Raw genomic sequence first — 23,064 nt, forward strand, 5'->3', positions numbered from 1 at the left:
AATTTAAAAAAAGATGATTGAAGAGGAAAGGGCCGAGATCGAAGCGAGATCGAAAGAAACAGAAGCACGGTATCAATCGATGGACAATGACCGGTGAAATATACTCAGTCTTGTATTTCGAAACCTACGCCGAAAGAGCAATATGCCCACATACACGCTCGTAGTCGGGTCGAATCGAATCACGAGGCTCGTTCTTTGTCGCCTTGGTGTGCTCTTTTCTTGTTGTCTCCCATATTCTTCTCGTTTCTCCATTCCTGGTTATTTTTATGGTGTTGCGCGATCGTCCAATTTTCGACACTCTTCGCATCCTATCGCACGCATTACCATATATACGTAATTGCAAGCGTGTATGCTCAGAAAGTACGCATCCTTCTTTGATATGCTCTTCTTCTAAGCTTCGTTTCTTCTGTTGCTTTTCTTTCTTTCTTCCTTCTTTGTCCGCCTTTTTTTTATTCTTTCATCTAACGCTTTGTCGTATATTAAGGGCTTTGTATATAAAGTATAAATGACCATGTTTTATGGTTAATAATACTATTTATATATGCTTTTATGATTTTTACGTTTCACGTAGTTACACGGCCAAGCATAAGTATTAGATCGCCTACTTGTTACAATTGTTGGAAAACTTTAATAATAATTTCTAGGTTTACGGGCGTTTCTTATATACCTATCTCTATAAGGACCCTTCAAATTGACGGCTAAACGAAAATACGCATTTTCTTTGAAAAATCGATTTTTTCAAATTAAGTCTGAATTGAACAATATTAAGCTTCACGTTTAAATAAATTACTAATAAGTAAAAGTCTTTTTTTTAATTATCACGGAAATGATAATAATATTAACGCTATAGGGTAATCATATTTATTGAGCACATTTTTTACAAATATACTGAATTTTGTTTGTGCATTTTCCGCATACGATCTTTTTGCAATATATACAATTATTGCTTCTATTTTTTTTTTACAGTAGCCCATTTGACAACTTTTTCGCACTTCTGACGTTGAAAGTGACAGAAATGAAGCGTCTGATCTTTGACAAAATATGAACTCCTTTCTGGATATTTTCGATCCCGTGCACTCTTTATATAATATCCACGCGTTTATCGCTGCCAAATCTAAAATATTGAAAAAATATTTGAAGGGGCCATCGGAAACTCCCTGCTTTCACACTATATTTGCGTGCCATCTGGTCAACGACGTCCACACCAAACTTTGTTTTATTATAGAAAGCAATGGTTTCTGGAACACGTTTATAATTGTCTCCTACTTGCATACCTGTATATTTGGTGCTTAAAAGGAGGACTTTTACGCTAGGTTTACTTTTACACACAGTAAGCGTGCAGTATTCTGATTTATATAAATTTGAGGAAAACAAAGTCATCTTCTACTTTGTTCCCTTGAGCATCGAGTTTCATCTTTCCCCGTATAAGGAATACCATCCAAAATATATTTTGTTTGGACGTCAACTGCTTCAAGTTTTGGTTAAAACTTAATGCCAAATTTATGAGGCTTATTCGACATATATTGCGTAAACCTGCATCGAGCTTTCGTTGGAAATAATTATTCATCCATTGAAATATTTTCATATGGCTTGTAACAAGCCTGGCTATTACTCATAAATCTGTTCCATATTTCGGATATCAGCGCAAATTTATCTGTTTGTAATCTTTCGGAGGCTTTCAATGATCGCGCTTCATATGCGTCCCGGGCATATAGAATTCCTAGAAAACTACGTAACTCAGCAACTGTGATTGTCCGTCTTTTTTCAAAACTCGATGCGCCTCAGTTTCAGTGCAATCTTTTATCAGTGGAATCTGTGTTCCATTATATGTCTGTCAATTATCAATTAGAAAGCACTAGTTACACAACCCGACATAATATTTCTCTTAGCATAGCCAGTAGGCCCTGCGATATCATTGAATATCATACGAACGGGCGTCCTACCCCTAGATCCGCCCGCTTTCAGTTTTATCCACTGTGTCCCGTCAATTGCAATTTCAATTTCACCCATTACATTTTGGGATGTACTTGGAATGCTTGTCCTTTCATCCCCGGAGTCAGAACTAGAAAAAATACGCATCATTTTCTTGTTACGACACACTTTCAAGAAGTTTTCCTCTTCACTATCCGAAGATCCTTTTATCTCTCCACTTTCAGTGTATTCAGAACTTTCACTGTCAGCTTCGCTTTGGCCTAGTTCATACTGATCTTCTTCGGAGGTATCCTCAGAACAATCTTCATTGATGTTGACAATTTTGTTCAATATCTTATTATATCTCCTGGATTTAATCATAATTGCTAGAAAAGGGGGATTGGTCAAAAAAAGAAAATACTGTGCCCAAATTCAATTATCCTATTGTAAATACTTACAACAATAAGCGGAGACAATAATGAGAGATAATCTACAATAACTGAAACTTCTGCACACTGTCTTTGAAAAACCGTTTGTTTATGAAAACAGTTAGCCCATCAATTTAACGGGTTTCGTAGAGATAGGTATACTACATACAGATTTCAGAAATTAGAAAGCCTAGGAAAAAATAATTGTGTGTATAAATTCTTTAGATGAAATGATTAATTTATGATACAAAATGGTTAAAATTAATGCTTTTTTTTTGTTTTTGGGATATTTCATTTCGAAGTTTCAAATCCGTTAAATTGACGGGTCCCGTAACCTAGTGTTAAGTATAAGTCCAACTAAGATAACGTTCCTAGAAACTTTTAAAATTTTTATACAGCTGTAAAATATTGAATATTATATTATAACGATATTAAAGGATATTATAAAGTGCTGAAAAAGTCTACTGTGGTAAATGGACGAATATTTATAAGGTTGGCTATACGATGCAAATAAGGCAGGTTTATGATAAAATAGTTAGGCTGTAGGGTACGAATAAAAGAAACACGTAACAAAATAACTAGGCTATACGACGCGATCGAAATAGACTTATAATAAAATAAGTAGAAAGTAAAAGCAATGAAGTTCAATATATATTAAATATCAGCCAGTATCTTGATATTGATAGCCAACAGTGTGCTACGTGTCTTTCGACGCTTTGTTTTTCGCGGAGCAAGAGTGGCGTGTTAATTCGCGCGACACCGCTGTGCGCTCCGTTAGCAATGCGACTGGAAGTAAACAGGTTTGGCCAATTGTTTTTTCGAATTCGAGTGGGAAAATTGCAGAGCGTCTCGTTTCGTGTAGAAGGGAGAAAGAAGATGGGAACGCGTTTGGCGAGAATTCGCGACGTCTTCCTCGTCTTCGCGTGGGTTACCACGGATCTTTTTTCTTCTTGAGCGTTTCAGCCTCGGGACACGTGGGAAGCCAACCATGGGAAAACAAGAATTTTATTTGAAAGAATTTATTTTCTTCTTAGTCCGAACTGGAATTTAATTTAGTATGTTAACAACGCCATATTTTAGAAGCGAACTATTTCACCCATTCGTTTAACATCCCACGTCGTCGTCTTTCATTCTCTCTCTCTCTCTCTCTCTCTCTCTCTCTCTCTCTCTCTCTCTCTCTCTCTCTCTCTTTCTCTCTTTTTATTCGCACTTTACTCGCCTCGTTCGTTATCTCTATGCCACACGACTGTGAATCACCAGACGATACGCGGATATCAGATACTTGGTACCGAAAGGCGCAACTAATTAAATACCAACGTTTGTCGTCCGATCTATCCGGTGATTAACGTCACTCTAATCTCCCCGTCCAGAAACAAGCACTCGCGACCGACTTCGAAATATTTGCCTTCCGACCTAATTAGCCTTACGACATCGAAGAAATTACTGTAAAAACCATGGAAACTGACATTATAGCGCCGATTTACAAACTTTCGTTTCATATTTTTCAACTAAACGTTTAAAATGTAAACAACCGCTCAAAGCTATGTTATAGAGTATGCGCGTTTTAATAAACTGTCGTTCTGTGGAATGAAACATCTGAAGATCATACGCTCATAAGAATCTATTATATATACGTTCGATTGCACCAGCGTATTTATCGATATGACATCTCATCAGAACAACAACAGAACAGGCATTCGTTATAATCATGGCTAATTCGTATTTATCATGCATCATATTTATTTACGTATCACCCGGTCGGTAATTAGTAATCACATTGCGTATCAGACTCGGGCACATACATATATCTCTGGCAGGCAGGATTATTTTTGCTTTCATTCAACCTCGTTCCTTTCTCGTCGGCGTGCGTACACAGTCAAGTTCTCGCAGCCTGATTCTCTTGTTTACGGTCGCCAAGAAACGTGCCGTGGCACGACATGACGCAGTCCCAGCCCGTGGACACCCGATTCGAAAGCCGGCCATTCTGAATGAGTCTAAGTTTAGTAAACCGACCAACGAGGCCAACGTGGCAGCCGATGTACTCAAAGAACGTGTATCACAGGCCAACTGTGAGCGCGCGATACAGAGTAGCCAGAAGCGTGAATCGTCCGACTGACATCACACGAGCCACGCACGCTCTCGCACCGCAGGAGAAACCACGGAAATTTATGTTGAGCTAACAGCGCAGATTTAACAGTAATTACCGACCATCTTTCTCTCCTGGCAACAGATCTTACTTACATCGTCCCGGAACGGACACGCGATTAACCTCGATGCCATCATCTCCGATAATTGCCAGTTCTATCCGAACAACTTATCTCTATCTGATTGATATGATCGATTACCCAGAACAAAAAACTGATTAACTACGTCGGTCGAAGCTGCACAAGCTTCATTAACTCTATAAAACAAGCGCGTCCTTTCGAAACATCATTGCAAAGTTATTTCCCCTTTTCCAGCGTTTCTGTCTTCGTCTAGGCTTTGTGATTTTCTTTGATAAATGAGAAAACGGTATTTGGTAAAAAGTATAAGCAGATTGTAATGAGATGTCTGTATGATGATGTCTATATAGCAGCGCATGAAAGGATTCGAATACCTGTAGAAATCTGGCTGCTCACGTGCTATTGTAAGTACATATGCGTTCGTACATAAATGTCTAAAATTTCCATACGCAGCTTCAGATTGATTTCAAATTTTAGCGATATAGTCGTGACAATTGTGTTTCCTTATGGTATTAATGAAATTTCAAAATATTTTATATAACACGTAGGAAAGCTTCCACAGTATAGATATGTATATGAGCTTCTCAGAAACCACACTAATTAACTCCACCTTTACATAATAGGATTCACAGATACATAATTAATATTCATCTGAAAGAGAATGGAATTTATTTCTCACAACAAGATATCATAAGCTTCATAATAAATTTAGAAAAATATTGTGACTTTTCATTGCGTTTCGATTAATACGTTTGATCAGTATGGCTTTTGAATGATCCACATATCACAGATAGAGGATTAAGATGAAACAAGGAAACGTATCGATCATACGATTGCCGTTTTGGCTTATTTTCCGAATCTTACATTTAATAACAGAAGTGCAAGAATAACATCGCAATCTATATTATATATTCATATAACGCTTAAAAAAACAGGACGCAAATACGAAAGCCACCTGTATTGTAATTCCTAGCTCCGTCTCGATCAAACTCTGAATATTTATCTTACGATTGATAAAGCTTCGAATAGAAAACAATATGATGTTCGAATCGTCAATGAAAGTTGTTTATATAGGAGTTCTAATTTTTACGTTTCTTTCGTTCAAGATGGGTTTCCGTGGAAGAAAGACAGACAAAAGAAAGACGAGGAGAGGTGGAAAAGAGAAAGAGAAAGAGGGTAAAGGAAAAGCGAAGCGAAACTAGACGAAAAGAGGATCGATGTTGGCATACTCGGGAGCAGACACAGCACAGCGAGTGAACGCGTGAGACGGGAACCGGAAGTCTATTTTCGTGAGCCGCACCGATTTAGAAAGCTTTATAGTTTGTACGAACCTCAGCGGCTAACAGCCAACCGTCGTCGTTGGTGTGGCTCGCTGCTTTAAGTGCATGCACAAAATGAGATTTGTGCGGCATTCTTTCTCCCTCGCTCTCTCTTTTGAGACCTATACTACTATAAATATTAGGAAATATTGGCTCGTTTAGAAAGTAACGAAAGAATTTTTTTAAAATTTGGATCGTATGTTCTCTTGATAAAAAGCCGCTAATTAATCAATCTTATTTTGAAACAAGAGTGACATCTGTTCGAACTTAATATTTTAATATTTGGTAAAAATTCACGATAACTACTCGATAACGATACATACTTGAAAAAGAATTTCTTCAATCCTATCAAATACAATGTAGAAGATATGCACTATTGGGAACGCTATGAACTTTTTAAATTTGGAACTTTCAAATACAACGTAACATTTTCAAGTCGTGTACTATGTATTCCATTGTCAATAAAAATATCTCCCAAGATATATATTAAAGAATGTAATACGCATTGGAAGTAATCATTCGACTTTATCGCATTTGCTACAAGTTTTGTCAATATCTCAATGAATGGCTAATCAGTTGCGTACATCGGCCACGTGTGTGATATACCTTTGATCTATCGGCTACTTAATGGATCGAACGGATGCGTCGATGAATGAAATCCCCACTACCAGCGGCGTTGTCCTTCCTTCGTTCGTAACCAACATTATTGAATGAACAACTGTTTCTGAAAACCTCGCTGGTATCTACTCTTTGCACTTCGTATTTGATAGTCTATCTGATAGCTTATGTCACTAAATTCTATCCTGTCTCTTACACGTTGCGAAAATATGAGAATAAATCAATTAACAACACGTTAGAAACTTTTCCTAAACAACAAGACCGGAGAATCAGGTTTGCTGGTCGATATATCGATTCGAGCCCAAAGCTTCACACCCCCTGTTTCTCTGATGTCACGTGTTTTTGCATTTGCTCGTTTTCTTGTACATAGATACATTCAATTAAAGATTCCTCTAAATAGGGAAAAATACTTAAGTGGTGTGCAAGTGACATTTAAATTCGATACGTCAAGAAGGAATCCAGACCTGAAAGTAGAACGATATGCATATTCTATTCCGAGCGAGGAACTCGCAAGATTCGCTCTGTTTCGTCGACGATGCGATTATCGTTCGTATTCGTCGTTAACAAAATTAATCGCGAGCCTGGGTAAAATGATCTACTCGACATTGGAAACTCGACATCCGGCCAGCAGCGTTTCTCTCTCAGTTTCTTCTCTCTTTGTCTCTCTTTCGCCTTTCCTCCGTCCTCTTTATCTTTCTTCCTCTCGCGTCTTTCTTTCCCAAGCTATTTCTCCTTTTTTTTCCTTCATTCGCTACGATAGCAACGTTAACCAGCTGCCTACTTAGAGAAACACGACGGAAGGAGAAAGAGTGAAGGGAGGAAGGGAGTCGACAACGAGAACGAAAGAGTGAGAAATACACATGGAAGGGGGAGGGAGAGAGAAAGGTTGGAATGAGGTAGAATACGCACATACTAACGCATCGATGCCATTTACTCACCAACCACATCCCGTCTTTCGGCCTTCCGGCTTGTCTCTAACTTTCGTGGAAACGCCTCTGGCTTCCTTCCGGTCGTTTATCACTCGGTAGACGCTCTAAACGTAGGTACGCTGTCCCACGTATGCTCGTTTCATCCCCATCCTCAGCTGTCTCGTCACCCTTTCCTATCCCTCCTCATCTAACCTTCTTTTCTTTTCGTCTACTTTTTTTTTATATTTTTTCCTTTTTCGTTTCTTTTCATTCCTCTTTCGAGGGGGCGGCATCTCTTCCACTTATATGCCCTTCTTCACTACATTTTGACCTTTCCTCTAATATTAGCCGAGACGTTTTTCCCTTTTGCGTGCACAGTCGCTTTTAGAATGTTGTTCGAATACCATCCCTCTTGTTCTAGAAGCACGTCCTTATTGGTATTTGCGAATAGTTCATGAACCGTCTGTTTGTTATCTGTTTGCATACTGTTCACAGACATAGATTGGTAGAACGTACAAGTGGTTCACGGAAGTATTCGAACGCTTGTAGAAACCTTTTATGAATATATTGTATGTATTATACGAAACATTCTGACATTTTATTAGCGATATAATAAGAATCAACTATCGTGATTATATGAATAGTGTTTGAAATGTATCTATTTTTGCGATCAGATTTGTCCCAAGTTTTATCAATATAATCATAATTGTTTAATGAAACTCCAACATGTCTCGCATTACATACCATAATATTGGACTGTCCGAAAACTTCACAGCGTTCTGATTGCAAATTTCTATCAAATAACGTCTAAACTACTTAAAAGTTTCCCCGACGACCTAACGCATTATATTCGAAAGAAAGTTTCTATAAATGTAAAATACTTCGACGAGCCACTACATCTCGAAGAAATGTGCCACGTTTCTTGGCGTCAATACTTTTAATCCTCCGATTCTTTTTCTAGTGTGACTCTATATTGCGTCGAACGTTTCTCGTTACAAGTTGTGAAAAATTTGTACAGCTCGCTATCGTGCTCGATAATGAAACACGTTTCGTATTCCGTTCGTGTGCTCGTTAATTAGCTTCCCTCGCAGTCCCGCTCGGCCAATCCGCTCCGACGTGTTAATTTTCTACTCGCAATCAGTAAATTTACAAATATATTCTAGTACCTGCTACCGGACGAGAAGGAAAACGAGGGGGAGATCGAGCGTAGAGAGCGCAGAGAACAAAAGAGAGAGAGAGAGAGAGAGAGAGAGAGAGAAAGAGAGAGAAAGAGATGGGAGGGAAAGGAAGAACGTTACGAGCGGCCTTCCGCCGGAAGGGGACTCACACACCACGGAGTTTCTAGTTCCTGTCACTCCGGACGGGAATATAATTCGTGGTGGTTTGAAAATCTTCTTCTTGTTTCCTTGATATCACTATCATCAAACGTCGAACTACCAACCGACGGGAAGTCGCATTTAAATTCGTAACACCGTTTCGCTAATTATGCCTCAGCCGTTATGGCATTAAAATGATACCTAACATTATGATCCTAAGTTATAACATTTCTTTATACAGATAACATTTTTGACTGAGCATCGTTTTGGAGCACACTGAGTCTGTGACTTTTTGTATTTTAATATATGACTTAATATATGACTTTTAATGACTAAAATCTAAGAATACCAATCCCAAGGTGTAGAGATCATTATTTTAGAACTTAAGCGTATATTAGTTGAATATTTGAACTGTACAATATGCATGGTTTTTATATATGCATAACTTTTAAAATAATGATCTTCGAGATTCAACCATATTTTCATGTAACGATGTGTGATAGATATAAAGGCATATCGAAAACTATTTGATATTATCAAAATTTAGATAAATTCTAAAATTCAGGGAAGAAAGAAAATTTTTTTTATTACGTCCGATATCGTTCGAAGGTTAATTAGAAAAATATCCGTTTTAATATAAAAGAACGAGATATTTAATCTTCCTTTAATCTCTCTGATTAAATGATAAAAAATAAGGAAAAGCAGAGCGGAGATCTTTCTATAAAATTTGAATGGGACTTCATGCACGAAAGATAGCGTGTTGTTGAGGCTGTGATGATAAAAGAGTCTTTCGTCTTCAGAGATCTTTTGCCTAGACGGGCTCTTTTTCACCGGCTACTCGTCTAACGTTGTTTGAGCTTCCAGCTGTCGTGACACGACTTCGTGAAAGGGACTGAAGCATCGTCGGCAAGGGGAGCGTGGTTTAACGAGACACGATCGATCTACCCTCGCCCGTATCGGCCTATTCAGTTGCATAGGAAAAAATATAATTCCAGGTAGACAGAAAGTTACCAGATAAGCGTAACATACTATCCCAACCTTTTGTCATGTAATCGATATTTTTACAATCGTTATCTCTGATACTAGCCGTTTTTCATTGAATCTAATCGAAGTACAATGTAAGATCATCATAAATCTTCCATCTCTTTAATGAACTTTCTAACACGACATAACGTTGTTAAATTTTAAAGAAATTCTATTATTCACATAGAAAATATTAATCTATTAAGCTAGATCAACTAGATTGTTCCTTTTGTTAACTATGCTCTATTAAAGTACATCCCTTTAATCATTAAACAATATGAAAATTAGAAAATCAACAAAATTCTACTTATCATATTTCTCCCTATAATCTTCAAAACATATCATTACTACCATTCGTTCAATCCTTCCATTCTTCATCTCATCGTCGTTCATGACAACACTCTAACCTTGTGTTCTTGTAAAGAAATTCGATTATTTTTCAGCCTTTCACAAATCATATCATTAATTCTATCAGTCGTACGATCATTTTTAGTCTTCGATCTTATTATCTTATTACTTATTTCAACAACCTCGAGATTCCTATCAGTATATGAATCCTATTATCGTGTCGACCAAGCAAGATGCTCTACAAATACGATCAACGATCGACTATCGAAGCGGATAAGAATGAAAAAATCTATCAAGGAAAAGTAACGCGAACATAAGTTCGGGTCATCGAGCGACGAGTAAGAACACCAGCGGACGACTAGAGAAGAAGGAGGAAAAGGGATAAGACGAAGAAAAGGAATGGCGGAACGGCAAGAAAACGGCAGGCTAAAAGAATCCGCCGGATTTCCGCTCGACGTTAAAGCGCCTATCGAGGCCGTTGCGCAACGCGCGTATACGCCCGATAACGATGGAAGCCGTGGAAATACCTCCGACGTTGTTCATGGACTTTATCTTTGGAAACCAATCATATTTTCATCAATCCTACTCATTTCCTGTCCATTAATTCGTTATTTTCGTCGAAACATTTCTTTCTTTTTCCCACTCCTTTTTTTTTTAAGAAGTCGATTTTTCAATCGCCTTAACGACTTCTTAATTACTGATTCGGCTGACAACATATAAGCCAACACGTATAATAGTGTAATAAAATTCCACGTAAAACACGAGTAAAAAGAGGGAGACAGTAAAATAGTTCGCTTTCAAAAACATGCGATTTAATGGGTATGATCTTCATATTCGCGTATTTACAGTGGTGTACAGAAATCTCGGGTCAGCTGAACTTTTCAAGTTATTTCAAGTTATTGGAATCAAAAATTGGATATTACGAGATCGAAATGTAAACCCTGATAAAGAAGCTGTTTCATTGAAAAATAAGGATATGTGCAAATACTTGTAATATAAAGTAATATTTTTTTATGAATAGGTTGTATAAGTGAATAATATTGCTATAGTGGAAAACCGCCAGTTATTAAATTCATACTGAACCATTTGATGATCGACAGCGCACGAGACGGTCCAAATTCGCGCAATGCTTACAGAATCACGTATTTAAAAGTCGTGTCGTCTTTTTCTGTACGAGACTTCAGAACTTCAGAACTGACTTCAGAATTGACCTAACCTGACCCTGCTCACTAACAGGCAATCGTGATACTTGACATCCGGTCTGGATAATCGTTTGCTAATAAAAAATACCACGACAACCAGAGACACGGATCAGATCTATTCACTATCGTTTATGTATTCGGTATCTATTATACTGTCTTATATAACTGCGTATGGATGTTCATTCCGCATCAAAACTATATGAAACAATAACTTCTGCAATTTTCAATTTAATTTATCAACTAACGATATCAATGAATTGAAAAGTGACAAATAGACCGCAGAGTTACAATATGCGTCATTATAAGAAATTTAATTGTAAAATGGAAGTTCTAAGAAAAAAACAGTAAAAATATACTACCTATTATAATATTTACTATTATTGAAAGTACGTAAATCATTTGCTTTTTGAGAACTGAACGTCGTTCATATACTTACGTAACGAAATTAAGAAATTAACGAAAAGTTGAGTTAATTAATCAAGATCGCGGACACCGTCTGACAATGGAATTTCAGTCGAACTTAAATAAAGACTAAAATGCAACGAAAAAGCAGGGTAGGGCCGAAAGGAGTGTGTACGGTTTGGAGTTGAGGACGCGTGGGCCAGCAACGTGGTCGGAACTGCTTTCTACGCGCGGGCGAGAAATATGTACTCGTTGCACACGCAGCCGGTAATACAGCGTGTGACGTGCACGTTACGAATTTTACGCGTTGCTATCACCCACATACGCTTCGATATTATTGAATCGAATAATTTATACCACCATTTGCATTTGAAACGTAACCGCCGGATCGAAAGTCGCAGGACTTGCCAACCACTACGCCTCGTCGCCTGTCACCTCTTACGCTTTTTTCCCTCGTTTTACTTCAACCGATCGTGTTAAATTAACCGCAAAGATTTAATGCCGCAGGTCATACGGGGATATCGTGTCGATGCTTGTCGCGACCAGAGAAATATTGGAAAACGATGAAAGTGAGATTGAACAATTTTCAACGCTTGTCGTTTATCGATGCTGCTGTTAAATGATCGCATAAGAGAACATAAATTTACATATGCCAAATGACACGTATAATTCATCATTCACCATAATACAGAAGCACAGAAATTTCTCTATTTGAACTGAATTTTATCCACAGTTTCCTCAAATATTAGCTTTTTAAAGTTGTATTCAGCTCGTATTAATTTTCATTGACTGCACGCTAATAATATACCGTGAAAGTAAATGACCAAATAGTTAAAATGAAACTCGTCTTAAATACTTCCGATTTCGCTTTCTTTTTGCTATTTTAGAATACTTCTCACTAAATATCTTAAAAAGCGAGAGTGTCTGACTGCACTCACAAATAAACCTACAATATAGTTATTCGAGTTATTTTCTTGTTCCTAACATCTTCTCCTGCTGAATCTAGAGTATGTACATGATATTTTCTCATTCTTTCGTTATAACATTAAGGAGTAATGGTGTTTCATAATACTACAACAAATGATTAATCTGTGCAAGGTTCAAGATTAAATCTCCCGATATTGAAGCTTAGATAACTTAAATAATCCTACCTTTATTACATCAAACGAAGAAAAACACAAATATTTACGAGGTCTAAACGATAAGAGCAACAAGAAGAAAAGGACTGGTATCAGAATAGATTGATGTTCGAGTTTGACGAAATAATTGAATATTGTCAAGCCAATAATCGAATGTTCGTTAAACGAGTACCGGGGATACTTATGTCTAGATAAATCAAGCCGTTCCCACACAGGAAAATTTGAAACGATCTTACGCAAAGAACGCGACTATTCGAAGGCGAACCGTTTGCCTAGTAAATCATTTCGGTCGGCGCGCACGACCACCGCGTGGGTGTATTTCAAGAGAATATAGTTGAAATTTTTGTTTACGGGAATTTGCAGGCTGCTAATGGCATCGCGACGCCTACGAATTCGAGGCTAGGCAACCTGTAGTGTTCGCGTGCTACCGCGTATGGCGAGACTGCAAAGAACGGCTACCCACCAATTTACTCCTACAAGAAATAGAGAGGGAACTCGCTCGTCCGTGGAACGGGCTCGATAATCTTCTCGAATTTTCCCAACTGTTTACAATGTTCATAATTTTTTTTGCTTCAGATTTTTATAGTATCATAAGCGTAAATTATTCGTCATTACTTATTTTTCAAAGTTCGTAACAACGATATGCTGTTACTTTGACACGTAGACAGAAATATTCAGAAGCTTGCAAAAAGTGGTACTGTAGATTATGCATACGCTGGTAGTTATTAAGTTATGATTACTTACGACGCGTATTTTCCAAATTACCACAAAGATGATTTCATAGACTCCACCATACCAGTTATAGATCGATTTAATATATTTCCAAGAATCAACTTTCAAGGTATGTCACGAAAGTACATCGACAAGGTCCAATGCTTTGAACAATTTTCACGCTTAAATGAGACATGCAAAACACTAATCTAGAAATTTTTCCCGTTTGATCTCGCGCTGATAAGGCGAGGTACGTAGAAAAACAACATTAGCGCATATGATTCCTTTGTTCAGACAGATTTCATGTCTCTGTATTCGTAGAGCGCAAAAAATGACGGAAAACACGCAAGGTATTAAACTAAACAACGATCGAAAGAGGAGCGAAATTTTATGCAGGAAAAATCACGATCTGGAATTTGGAGGAAACCAACAAGATTCGAGCGGTTTATGGATTCAATCGTTTGATCGAGGCGATCGATCGACCAACTGGACCGCCGTATTTCCCTCGAACGAGTTCACCTACGCGTTACTAAAGAGCCCGCTCGCTCGGAACTCAAGCCACAGTACCCCTTAAGGATTCGACTCAAATTCTCTGATAATCGTATTCAGAAGCGACGAAGGAAAAGAGACACGCGACTACCGTGACGAGAGTTTCAATTAATTCTCGACTGGAGACTTTTTCGCAGTGCAATTATGTTCGCGCGACAGAACTTCCCTCCGATTTGTATGCTTCATATGCTGCGCAGCGCAGAACCATTTTTGATTACGTACAGCACGTTTGGAGTCTAAGAAAGCGTAACGTGGCAAGTAAGTAAGAAAACAGAAACGAGATACTCACGTCTTTACTGGGCACGCAAAGCGGTGTTCCTTCTTTTACGATCCCGGCTTCTACCATCACGCCCATTACGATAGGATCTCGAGAGTTGAAGATGTACTGAAACGGAGACGAATGTCCTTTTAGAAAGAAAAATCGTCGACAAATGTCATCCTGACTGAAAACAGTTGCCTCAATGACGATAGCTTTGCTCCAATTTAGGTATTCGGTATAAAGATAGGCAAAAATGAGAGGAATAGGACTTATATGGTATATACCTGTGGCAAGATACGAAGTTTACAAGGGAATACAGCGATATGCTTGTTTTCGTCTCGTTTACGTTGCTTCAGTTCTTCTCTGTATGAAGTGAACTTGTCAAAGAGATGGTAAATAATATCTGCCTGGAAGATTTTAACTCCTAGCGAGTCGGCCAACTCTTGAGCGTCTCTCTCGATCTTCACGTCAAACGCCAAGATCGTGGCGTACCTGTGAACAAATTAACGTCGATTAGATAGAGAATTTTTACGTTATAACAAATGCAGAGATATAATTCTTTGAAATAAACAAGCTACTCACTGACTATCGTGTTCCAACATGATAGAGGCTTTCATAACATCCTTCTTGACTACAGGGCCGATGCGAATTCCAGCATACTGCAATAAAAAAAAATGATTCTCTCGGTTAATAAATTTACAAATTGAAATTTGACAAAAGTTGAACGAGCACGTAATGTCAAGGTCCCCTCACGTCGAATGCTGCGCGTTGAAACGGAGAACTCTAGTTTCAGTCGCAACAGAGTTCCGTACTTGGAAGGAAAACAAAATATTAAGGTAAAGCATAAACCACTGTCACCGTAACATAAATACAGTGGAATGCTATGCGAGTAAGCGTGTGTCTGTTTGACCGCAAAAATAACTAGTGACGCATGCTGTCCGGATTCGGCTTCACCGATGCGACGAGACACGACAATGTGGAAATAAACGCACCGATGCACTTACAAACAAGTTATCCCGCGGATTTAAACTCTAATTGTCATTCGATCGAATGAATTCCTCAAATATCAGTTAATATGAAACATAAATTGGAAGACATCAAAAATATCGTTTAAAAATTGATAACTGGTGTTTTCTTATTCTAGAAACACGCCTTTTTATTTTAAAACAGTATAAAGCTTGATTCGTAGTTGAAAGGTTTCAATAGGCATGAGAATTTGATCATTTATACTCTCCTATTCTAAAGCGGTACAATTTTCATGAGATATGAATATTTGAGAATTCGCATTCTTTTATTCTGAAACAATACAAATTTTGATTTACAAATGAAAGATTGCAGTAGATATTTTTGTACCTTGTATTTTTTTATTCTAGAGTAGCACGAACTTTGATTCATAGGTGAAAGGTTCCAATAGATATGAAAATGTAGTATGTATATAGTATTTGAAACAACAGAAGTGTCGATGAACGTGATGGACGTGATACTTAAGGATTCCTTCCCATTAAGATAGCAGAACTTTCCAACGATAATGTCCGACTAATTGCTAGTGGATAAAGTGGCCGACGGAACAGTAGTTACATTTACGAGTTAATTTTCGAGTTTAGACGAGCAACAGACCGATAATCATTCATCGCAAAGCAGACAGAAATGACGGGGGAAACGAGGCGGAGGGAACAGAATGAGTAAAAGATGATACGTTGCCGAGAATTTTTGAAGATAAGACGACTTTTTAAGACTTCCGGTGCGTTGCCGCATTCTGATATTAGGACGAGATACGGCTGTCTTTTTTCGTGGACCACCATAGCAAGTTTCAACGAAGCTTCTCTTCGACGAAAATATCTAATATGTATTTTGGTGACCATACGTCATTGCTTCTATCTTATTATATGTAAACAGGATCATAATCAACATAAGAGTGTTATATAATTCTATTTAAAATCATGAAAGTATTTTAACACTTGTATAGGAAATTTGTATATAAGCGTATTGTATTGGGTATGTTATATAAAACATATTTAAATTTTCGTATAACGGGCCCTAATATATTAGTAAACTATTTCTACAAGTGTTTGAATACTTTCATGAGCTATTGCATAAAAATGAAACTCAAAGTATTGGCCAGTGGCACAGTGTACGTAGTTTCTGCAAATTTTGTACAAGAGTGAATAACAAAAATTAGATTTTTATATGTAAGGAACATAAAAGTTGTGTTTTCTCTGTTTAAAACGTTAAATAATAACGAAGATAACGGTAGTAGGAAAAATAAAAAAAAATAGTATCTTTAATGGGAAATCAAAGACAAGGAATTGTTATGATGATCCTTTAAACTTGGCAGTAGCGGTGCAAACTTGGTGAAATCCATGACCTTTACGTAATGAATCAACCGACGGCGATGAACGGGAGGAAAAAGGAAAGAAAAACGCGGGCCAATTAGAAGGCACTACCGCACGATAAATAAGCCTACTCACCGAAACACCAAGAGCTAGTCATGTTTCATTGATGAACGGTGAATTGTGATACCATCCGGTGGAATAAGGTAAAAGGACCGAGCCGCGAGTAGCAATCGAATGAATGAAAAAGAGAAAGAAACGAAAAGTGATGTAGCGTGAGAGGTGGTAAGGGAGAATCAGTGAGCATCGCTGGTCAGGAATGCAATTAATGACGCGTCGAATATCCGTGTTTATTTCGTGCGTGTCAAAAAAAGAATGGAAACGAGAAAAAGAAAGCAAGTAGGCTAAAAATAGTGCGTGAAAAATGGACGAATTACACACATTGAAATTCGAATAAGTTCAAAGAAATATGTTGCGTTCTCCACAAGCTATGTAACAATAATAATCGTCGTGTTTCAAATAGTTCCTTGAAACCTGGGGTATTTTTGAGATTGCTTGTTTTAAATACGGAAATATATGTGGAAAAAATATTAAACAGAAAAGATCAATGAAAAACGAATATTTCCTGTCCACGAGATTCTTACGATTCTAACGTAAAACTGGAATCTCCGTTTAAAGCAAACACATTGGAATTTCACGAGCAACGAGCTTTAATCGAATGGATGTTGTCCCGAAGGAAATATTGAATAGACATAGAGGAAAAAATACGAACGAACATCGAACTCGTTGGAATTCGCAAATAGCTCCGAATTTAGCAATAGGCTCGTTCGAGTGGAACAGATGCTATCGCGGAAAGAAGTGGAAGGAGAAAAGGTGAAAGAGGAAAATAGGAAAGAACAAAAAGGAGGGAAAAAGGCGGTGAATAAAAGGGAGAAGGTAGGGAATAGGGGAAAGAGAAAGTGGAGGGAAAGAGACAGAGTTAACAGAGAAAAGACGGACGACAGATGTTGCCAGCGAAAGAAATGCTGGTATAAGCGGGAGGAAGTCGAGAGCAAGTCGAGAAGAAGAGAGAGAAACAGAGGGGCCTGAAGGAGAAAGAGGGACACTTCCGGCATTAAAAACCGGCCGCCAGGGCATGGATCCTCTTCAACCTCTTGTCATAACCGCGGAACGTTTCCCGAACAAGGAAATTCTAATTTATTAAACTTACGCCTCGGTTTAAATTGCGCTCTTTCCTCTGCCTATGTTCGTGGCTTCACCGGTCTGCGATGTGTCTCTCGAGAGAGAAAAAAAATTGATCGCCGCGTAGATTCGTGCCGTGGAAAACGGCGCGCGAATAATTGCTGTTTCGACACGGTGTTTGCTAGCTGGTACACATAAATAGCATCAAATAATTTTCCACTTTCGTATAATTAAATCGTGTTAAGCGGTGCAAACGAAATATGATAAACATCTACCGCATGTAACAAAGTGGAAGAAACAGGAGGAACGACTGGCTGCTAATCGACATTGTTTTGTATCACAGTTTTGTATCTCCATTTTTCTTTCGCATCTTTTTCGACTTGTTCCCTAACTGTCGTTGCTGTCATCGATTGCTGGATAGTTCGACGACACTCGTTCGCTTCATCGCTTCTTGTTTTACAAATTCTATACCGAAGAAGGAAACGAATTAGTCGACTGTAAAATTCTACGAATACGAAACGCTAGAAGAGCCGCCCACATTGCAAAGCGACAAGCTATTCATTCGTCGAATTCAAAATGTAACAATTTCTTGCAATTCTCATCCGATTTTAAATATTTAGTGATAGGGAAGAAAGAAAAGGGACGTAGAGGAAAAGAATAAAGAAGAAAAAGGGGGAAAGCGAACAACGCAGTGCATTGAAACACAGCATAGTACCGGCACGTTGACAGAAAACAACTAAACGCTATCATTAATCAGTTTCCGTTAAGATTCCGAGATTACCGGTCAACGTCGTTTATTTCTCTCCTTTTCAGAGGCCGGTAATCTTTGAGCGGCTTCTCTCGTCGTGAAAACTCGTATATCGTAGGATGCCGGCACACGGCCGACAGAGCGTGCACTCGCGTGTCCGCACTCCGCATATCCGCTCCCATGTCCCGGTATAGCTGCTTATATACCGCGGTTAAAAACAATGCGAGGAAACGAGCCATCTTTTCCTGCTGCAGAAGAGGAGCGAACTGCACCTCCGTCCGTTCGTCCGCTCGTCACGAGTTCCGCCGAGCAACGGAACCAACTATGCCACCCAGACTCCAACAAGCGAAAAATTCACGCGATCTACTTTTAGTTACCTGCATCCCACACCCATTTTGAACTTTTCGACTTTAAAGAATCATTGTGACAATTAGGCAAACTCGAGATTCACTGGCCCTAATATTTTGACCTTTTTGCACAATAATTTACAAACTAATAATATTAGTGAATTGACATATGACAAGTTCTAGATTATAGACTTCTATTATACAAAGTTTCTGCAATTTAAAAATTGTACATCGACTAAAACAATCAATCAACTTGTTTCTTACTAACAAACCTGTTTCTGTTACGCAAGGGAATTTATTAATACTCATAACTTATGAGTTGAATCGTAGAATTTTACTACTAGCATTAGTTCAATTACGCAATGGATCTACCATGGAAAGGTTTCGATCAACTTTTCAGACTCCTTAAAGATGATAAAAAATGTAATAACTCTGAAACTAGGTGCAATGTTTTCCTTTTTGAAAGATTCTTTTCATTCGAGGATTAAAACGTTAATTTCTACGTGCCTATATTACGAACGAGATGGATAATTATTAATCGATGCGCATGCCTTCAACTCGTTCCAAGAAGAATAGCGCGTGTTCCGGTTAAACTATTTATTTCGATCCTGCTCGTCTAAACAGGACGAGGACAGAAAGGTACTCGACAAGAATCGTCAATTCGCCAACGCCATCATAATCGGGCGGATATGTGCACGTATGCGTTCGAAGCCGAAGCGAAGCGACTTCGTAAATATTAAGCATTTCGTTTGGATCCTGTTTGCAATATCGACAAAACTAGATTAAATTCGATGTAAGCAAATGTTTCGAATTCATTCATGACAAACGGTGAATTTCGTTGCCCGACCTCGGATTTACTATACATAAATCACCCGATAAAAGGATCGAAAAGTAATTCAAAACGAATCTCGAATAATAGCTCCATAGATGAAGAAGGTTGCGATTCGATAACATATTCCATTCATAGGACGTGATCGAAATATCGATCTTTGATATATCTACCCACGTGCCAATGGAAGAAGAAGAAGAAGAGGCGAATATTGATATCGATAGAGCATTCTCTTGATGGTACGTGATATTCGTGTCTCATCTTTAGCGCAACATACGCCTTATAAACCGACACACAGGGCTACGATTCGAGTCATACGTCCGCCCGTTCGTCGATCCGTCCACCCACGGTGCTTTTGCTCCGAGTGTGGGCAGTTTCCTGTACGTTGGTCACGTATTCTTTTTTCCAGCCCACACGCGTCCGTGTCTCTGTGTGTTGGCAGAAGAGAAGCCTTCTCAGAGAATCTCTATATACTGCCAGTGAGTATAGCGCGCCAACCCCACGATTTCTCCTTCTCGTTGAGAAAGAGAGTCTTTTGTAGAACGAAAGAGAATGGCAGGACAGATAAAGATAAAACTAGAGGAAGAAGAAAGAGCAAACAGGAGAAAAAAGGTGAGAAGAAAAGAGAGTGAGAGGGCTGAACACGGCTGGTCTCCATTCGCCGCTCTACTGTCTACTCCCTCCTGCGTGCCATATGTAAAAGCATACCCGCATTGCCCGTAGAGTGACGGACCGTACTTACGACTGGCTGCGTGCGTGTGTCGCGTATGCTTGCGATAAAACCTGACGTCACGGGACACGTGATCGTACGATACGGTGGGGGCAGCCCATTCATAATCCGAGGAAGGACAGGCTTAAGGCCGTTTCGGACGTTACCTCGAACCAAACCATCGTAGCCATGCATACTTTTTTTTCTTTATCGTGCGAACGTTAATGCACTGCTACTGAGTTACTATACGAACGAACGAACGAACAATGCCAAATCATCAAGGCAATGATAATGCCATCAACTTGAACTACGACACACGCCAATTGACAAACAATATATTGGTCTACATCGATCACTTTTCTGAAAACCTTCCCTATCTATTGAGAATCATAGGACGCCTTTTTTAACGAACATCGATCTCGTTAAATTGTAATAAGCATGCGTGCTATATAGTTTTAGAAGAAGGATACAAAACGCGTAATATTAATAAATCAAAATTTTGCTTTTAAGTGGATATTTTTGTTTATGTATTATTGTCAATTTTATGATGGTGAAAGTATCATACATGATGGAAAATGGGGAATATACAAGACACCCTGTGGAAACCTATAAGGCGTGCTCACGGATGCACAACACGGCTGATAGCACGATGGATCACAACTACAAGCACCGTATGCGACCAATGAGTCGTATCCTGCTAAACTGTTAAGAAGGAAATGGTTCGTTGCTGCTGTTCTCTCTCTTTCTCTCTCCCTTTCTATCTCGCTCCTCCCTTCACACATCTTTTTCCCTCCCATTCATTTGTTTTCAGTCTCTCTACCTGCTTTACCGTCGATTTTTCTACTAGTCACACAGTTTGCTTTTGTTTTTACATTTTCAATGCTGTTTTCTAATTCTCTCGTTGAACGAAGAAGTCAACGGAAATTTATTAAACGAATATAAATAAATGCACCATTATAACTACAAAAACAAACTTCTAACGTGTTAGAAATTTCCAGTTTTTTAAGAAATTACATTTGAACTTTTCAAATACGGTTTAATTTGTTTGTTTATATATTACATCGTTTATTTATGCATTTCGCTATTTGTCGTTAGCGATGCTGAATTGCATATGATAAAATAAGCGAACTTATATTGTATAAGTAATAGATATATTACATGTATCATATAAATAAAACTTACCGGTATCTTGCTACTTTTAAGGAAGTCCAACAACGCTTCAAGGGCTCCTAATGTCGACGCTTGCACGTAAACACCACGTTCCACGAGTCGAATATTGCCAAGAGCACTTGTCAACTCCTTCGCGATTTCTTCTTTCAGGACATCCACTTCATCTGGTTTGTGAGCCACTTGTAGATTCAATCCTATTTACAAAATATAAAATTTTGGTTTATTTCTTCTGCAATATTGATACTACTAATATAGCAATGCTGTGATGACAATTTAATAAGTCGCTGCTTACCTGCAATCGCTTTTTCTAAATCCTTTGCAGCAATTTTTACTCCTTGCGCTGCTTTAACCTCACGATGTTCAATATACGCATTCTGCAATTCATTAAATAAAAAAGATATTGTTATCAAATTTTTATACATAGAATTACTTTTGTACTAAAAATACAACAGATGAGTATTATTAATACAGTTAATTGTAAACAAGACTTCGTATACTTACTTTGACTCTTAATTCTTTCAATGGTTGTGGCATAAGAAGTGAGCGTATTTGCGTTACTATTGGACCATCGGTACCTGCTACTATCATTGTTTCACCTTCTCTCAATATTCCATTGACTAGAATACAATCTATTGTTGTTCCAAGGCCTGGTAATGCTTTCACTTCTAAAACAGTGGCTTGAAGCTCTTCGCTATACATGAGCCTCTTAGCTAGTGGACCTTGGCAGGCATCTACTATTAACGATAGTAGATTGCCCATACCCTCGCCTGTACAAAAGGTAATAACTTTATTTTGCATCAAAACATTTAAAAACTTTATATTATTGAAAAAAAACAATATAATGTGTCGATTTACCTGTAATAGCACTAGTAGGTACAAGGGAAACATAACTTCTAGGATCTGGATTTTCATAAAATAACGCAGCATTCAGGCCTTGTTCCGCAAATTGCACAATAACATCCTTCGAACGTTTTTCAAATTCACGTTGTGTATTAATAGCTTGACTTTTTACAATATCTTGAACATCTTTCCGATTCATAGTTTGCCAATCATATAATCTACAGAAATTATGTTACTATTACATTGCTAGCATTTAATTAACGTAATATTAATAATTAATAATAAGCAATTAATTTTAAAGTCTATACCTGTCAATTTTATTTAAAGCTACAATGAAAGGACATTTCTTTGTTTTAAGCAAATTAATACTTTCGATAGTTTGTGGTTCTAAACCATGCATAATATCTACGACTAATATCGCTATATCACATAGAGAAGATCCTCGGTTTCTTAAATTACTAAAAGATTCGTGTCCAGGAGTGTCTATTATCAAAAGTCCGGGTATTTTAAATTTGTTTTCATCAAACTGGAAACAATTATTATCTTTTATCAAT

General features: G+C 38.1%; 1 protein-coding gene and 1 long non-coding RNA gene across 4 annotated transcripts in view; both read right to left on the reverse strand.

The window, feature by feature from the left end:
- Nucleotides 1-23,064, reverse strand: part of LOC126921504 (eukaryotic translation initiation factor 5B) — a 31,157-nt gene that overhangs the window by 5,082 nt on the left and 3,011 nt on the right. For all 3 annotated transcript variants that reach the window (XM_050733164.1, XM_050733162.1, XM_050733163.1), the window contains exons 7-14: nucleotides 22,819-23,036; nucleotides 22,526-22,728; nucleotides 22,172-22,437; nucleotides 21,963-22,044; nucleotides 21,683-21,864; nucleotides 14,938-15,014; nucleotides 14,640-14,847; nucleotides 14,386-14,481 (exon numbers count right to left, since the gene is read on the reverse strand). In XM_050733164.1, coding sequence (XP_050589121.1) covers nucleotides 14,386-14,481; nucleotides 14,640-14,847; nucleotides 14,938-15,014; nucleotides 21,683-21,864; nucleotides 21,963-22,044; nucleotides 22,172-22,437; nucleotides 22,526-22,728; nucleotides 22,819-23,036 — 1,332 coding nt within the window. The remainder of the gene's footprint in view (nucleotides 1-14,385; nucleotides 14,482-14,639; nucleotides 14,848-14,937; nucleotides 15,015-21,682; nucleotides 21,865-21,962; nucleotides 22,045-22,171; nucleotides 22,438-22,525; nucleotides 22,729-22,818; nucleotides 23,037-23,064) is intronic.
- On the reverse strand, nucleotides 839-9,760 carry LOC126921582 (uncharacterized). Its single transcript, XR_007712462.1, has 2 exons — nucleotides 2,370-9,760; nucleotides 839-2,297 (listed from the first exon to the last, which is right to left on the reverse strand). It is a non-coding gene; the product is annotated as an uncharacterized LOC126921582 (long non-coding RNA).

This window comes from Bombus affinis, chromosome 10 (genome assembly GCF_024516045.1).
Source record: "Bombus affinis isolate iyBomAffi1 chromosome 10, iyBomAffi1.2, whole genome shotgun sequence".
Taxonomy (NCBI): Eukaryota; Metazoa; Arthropoda; class Insecta; order Hymenoptera; family Apidae; genus Bombus; species Bombus affinis.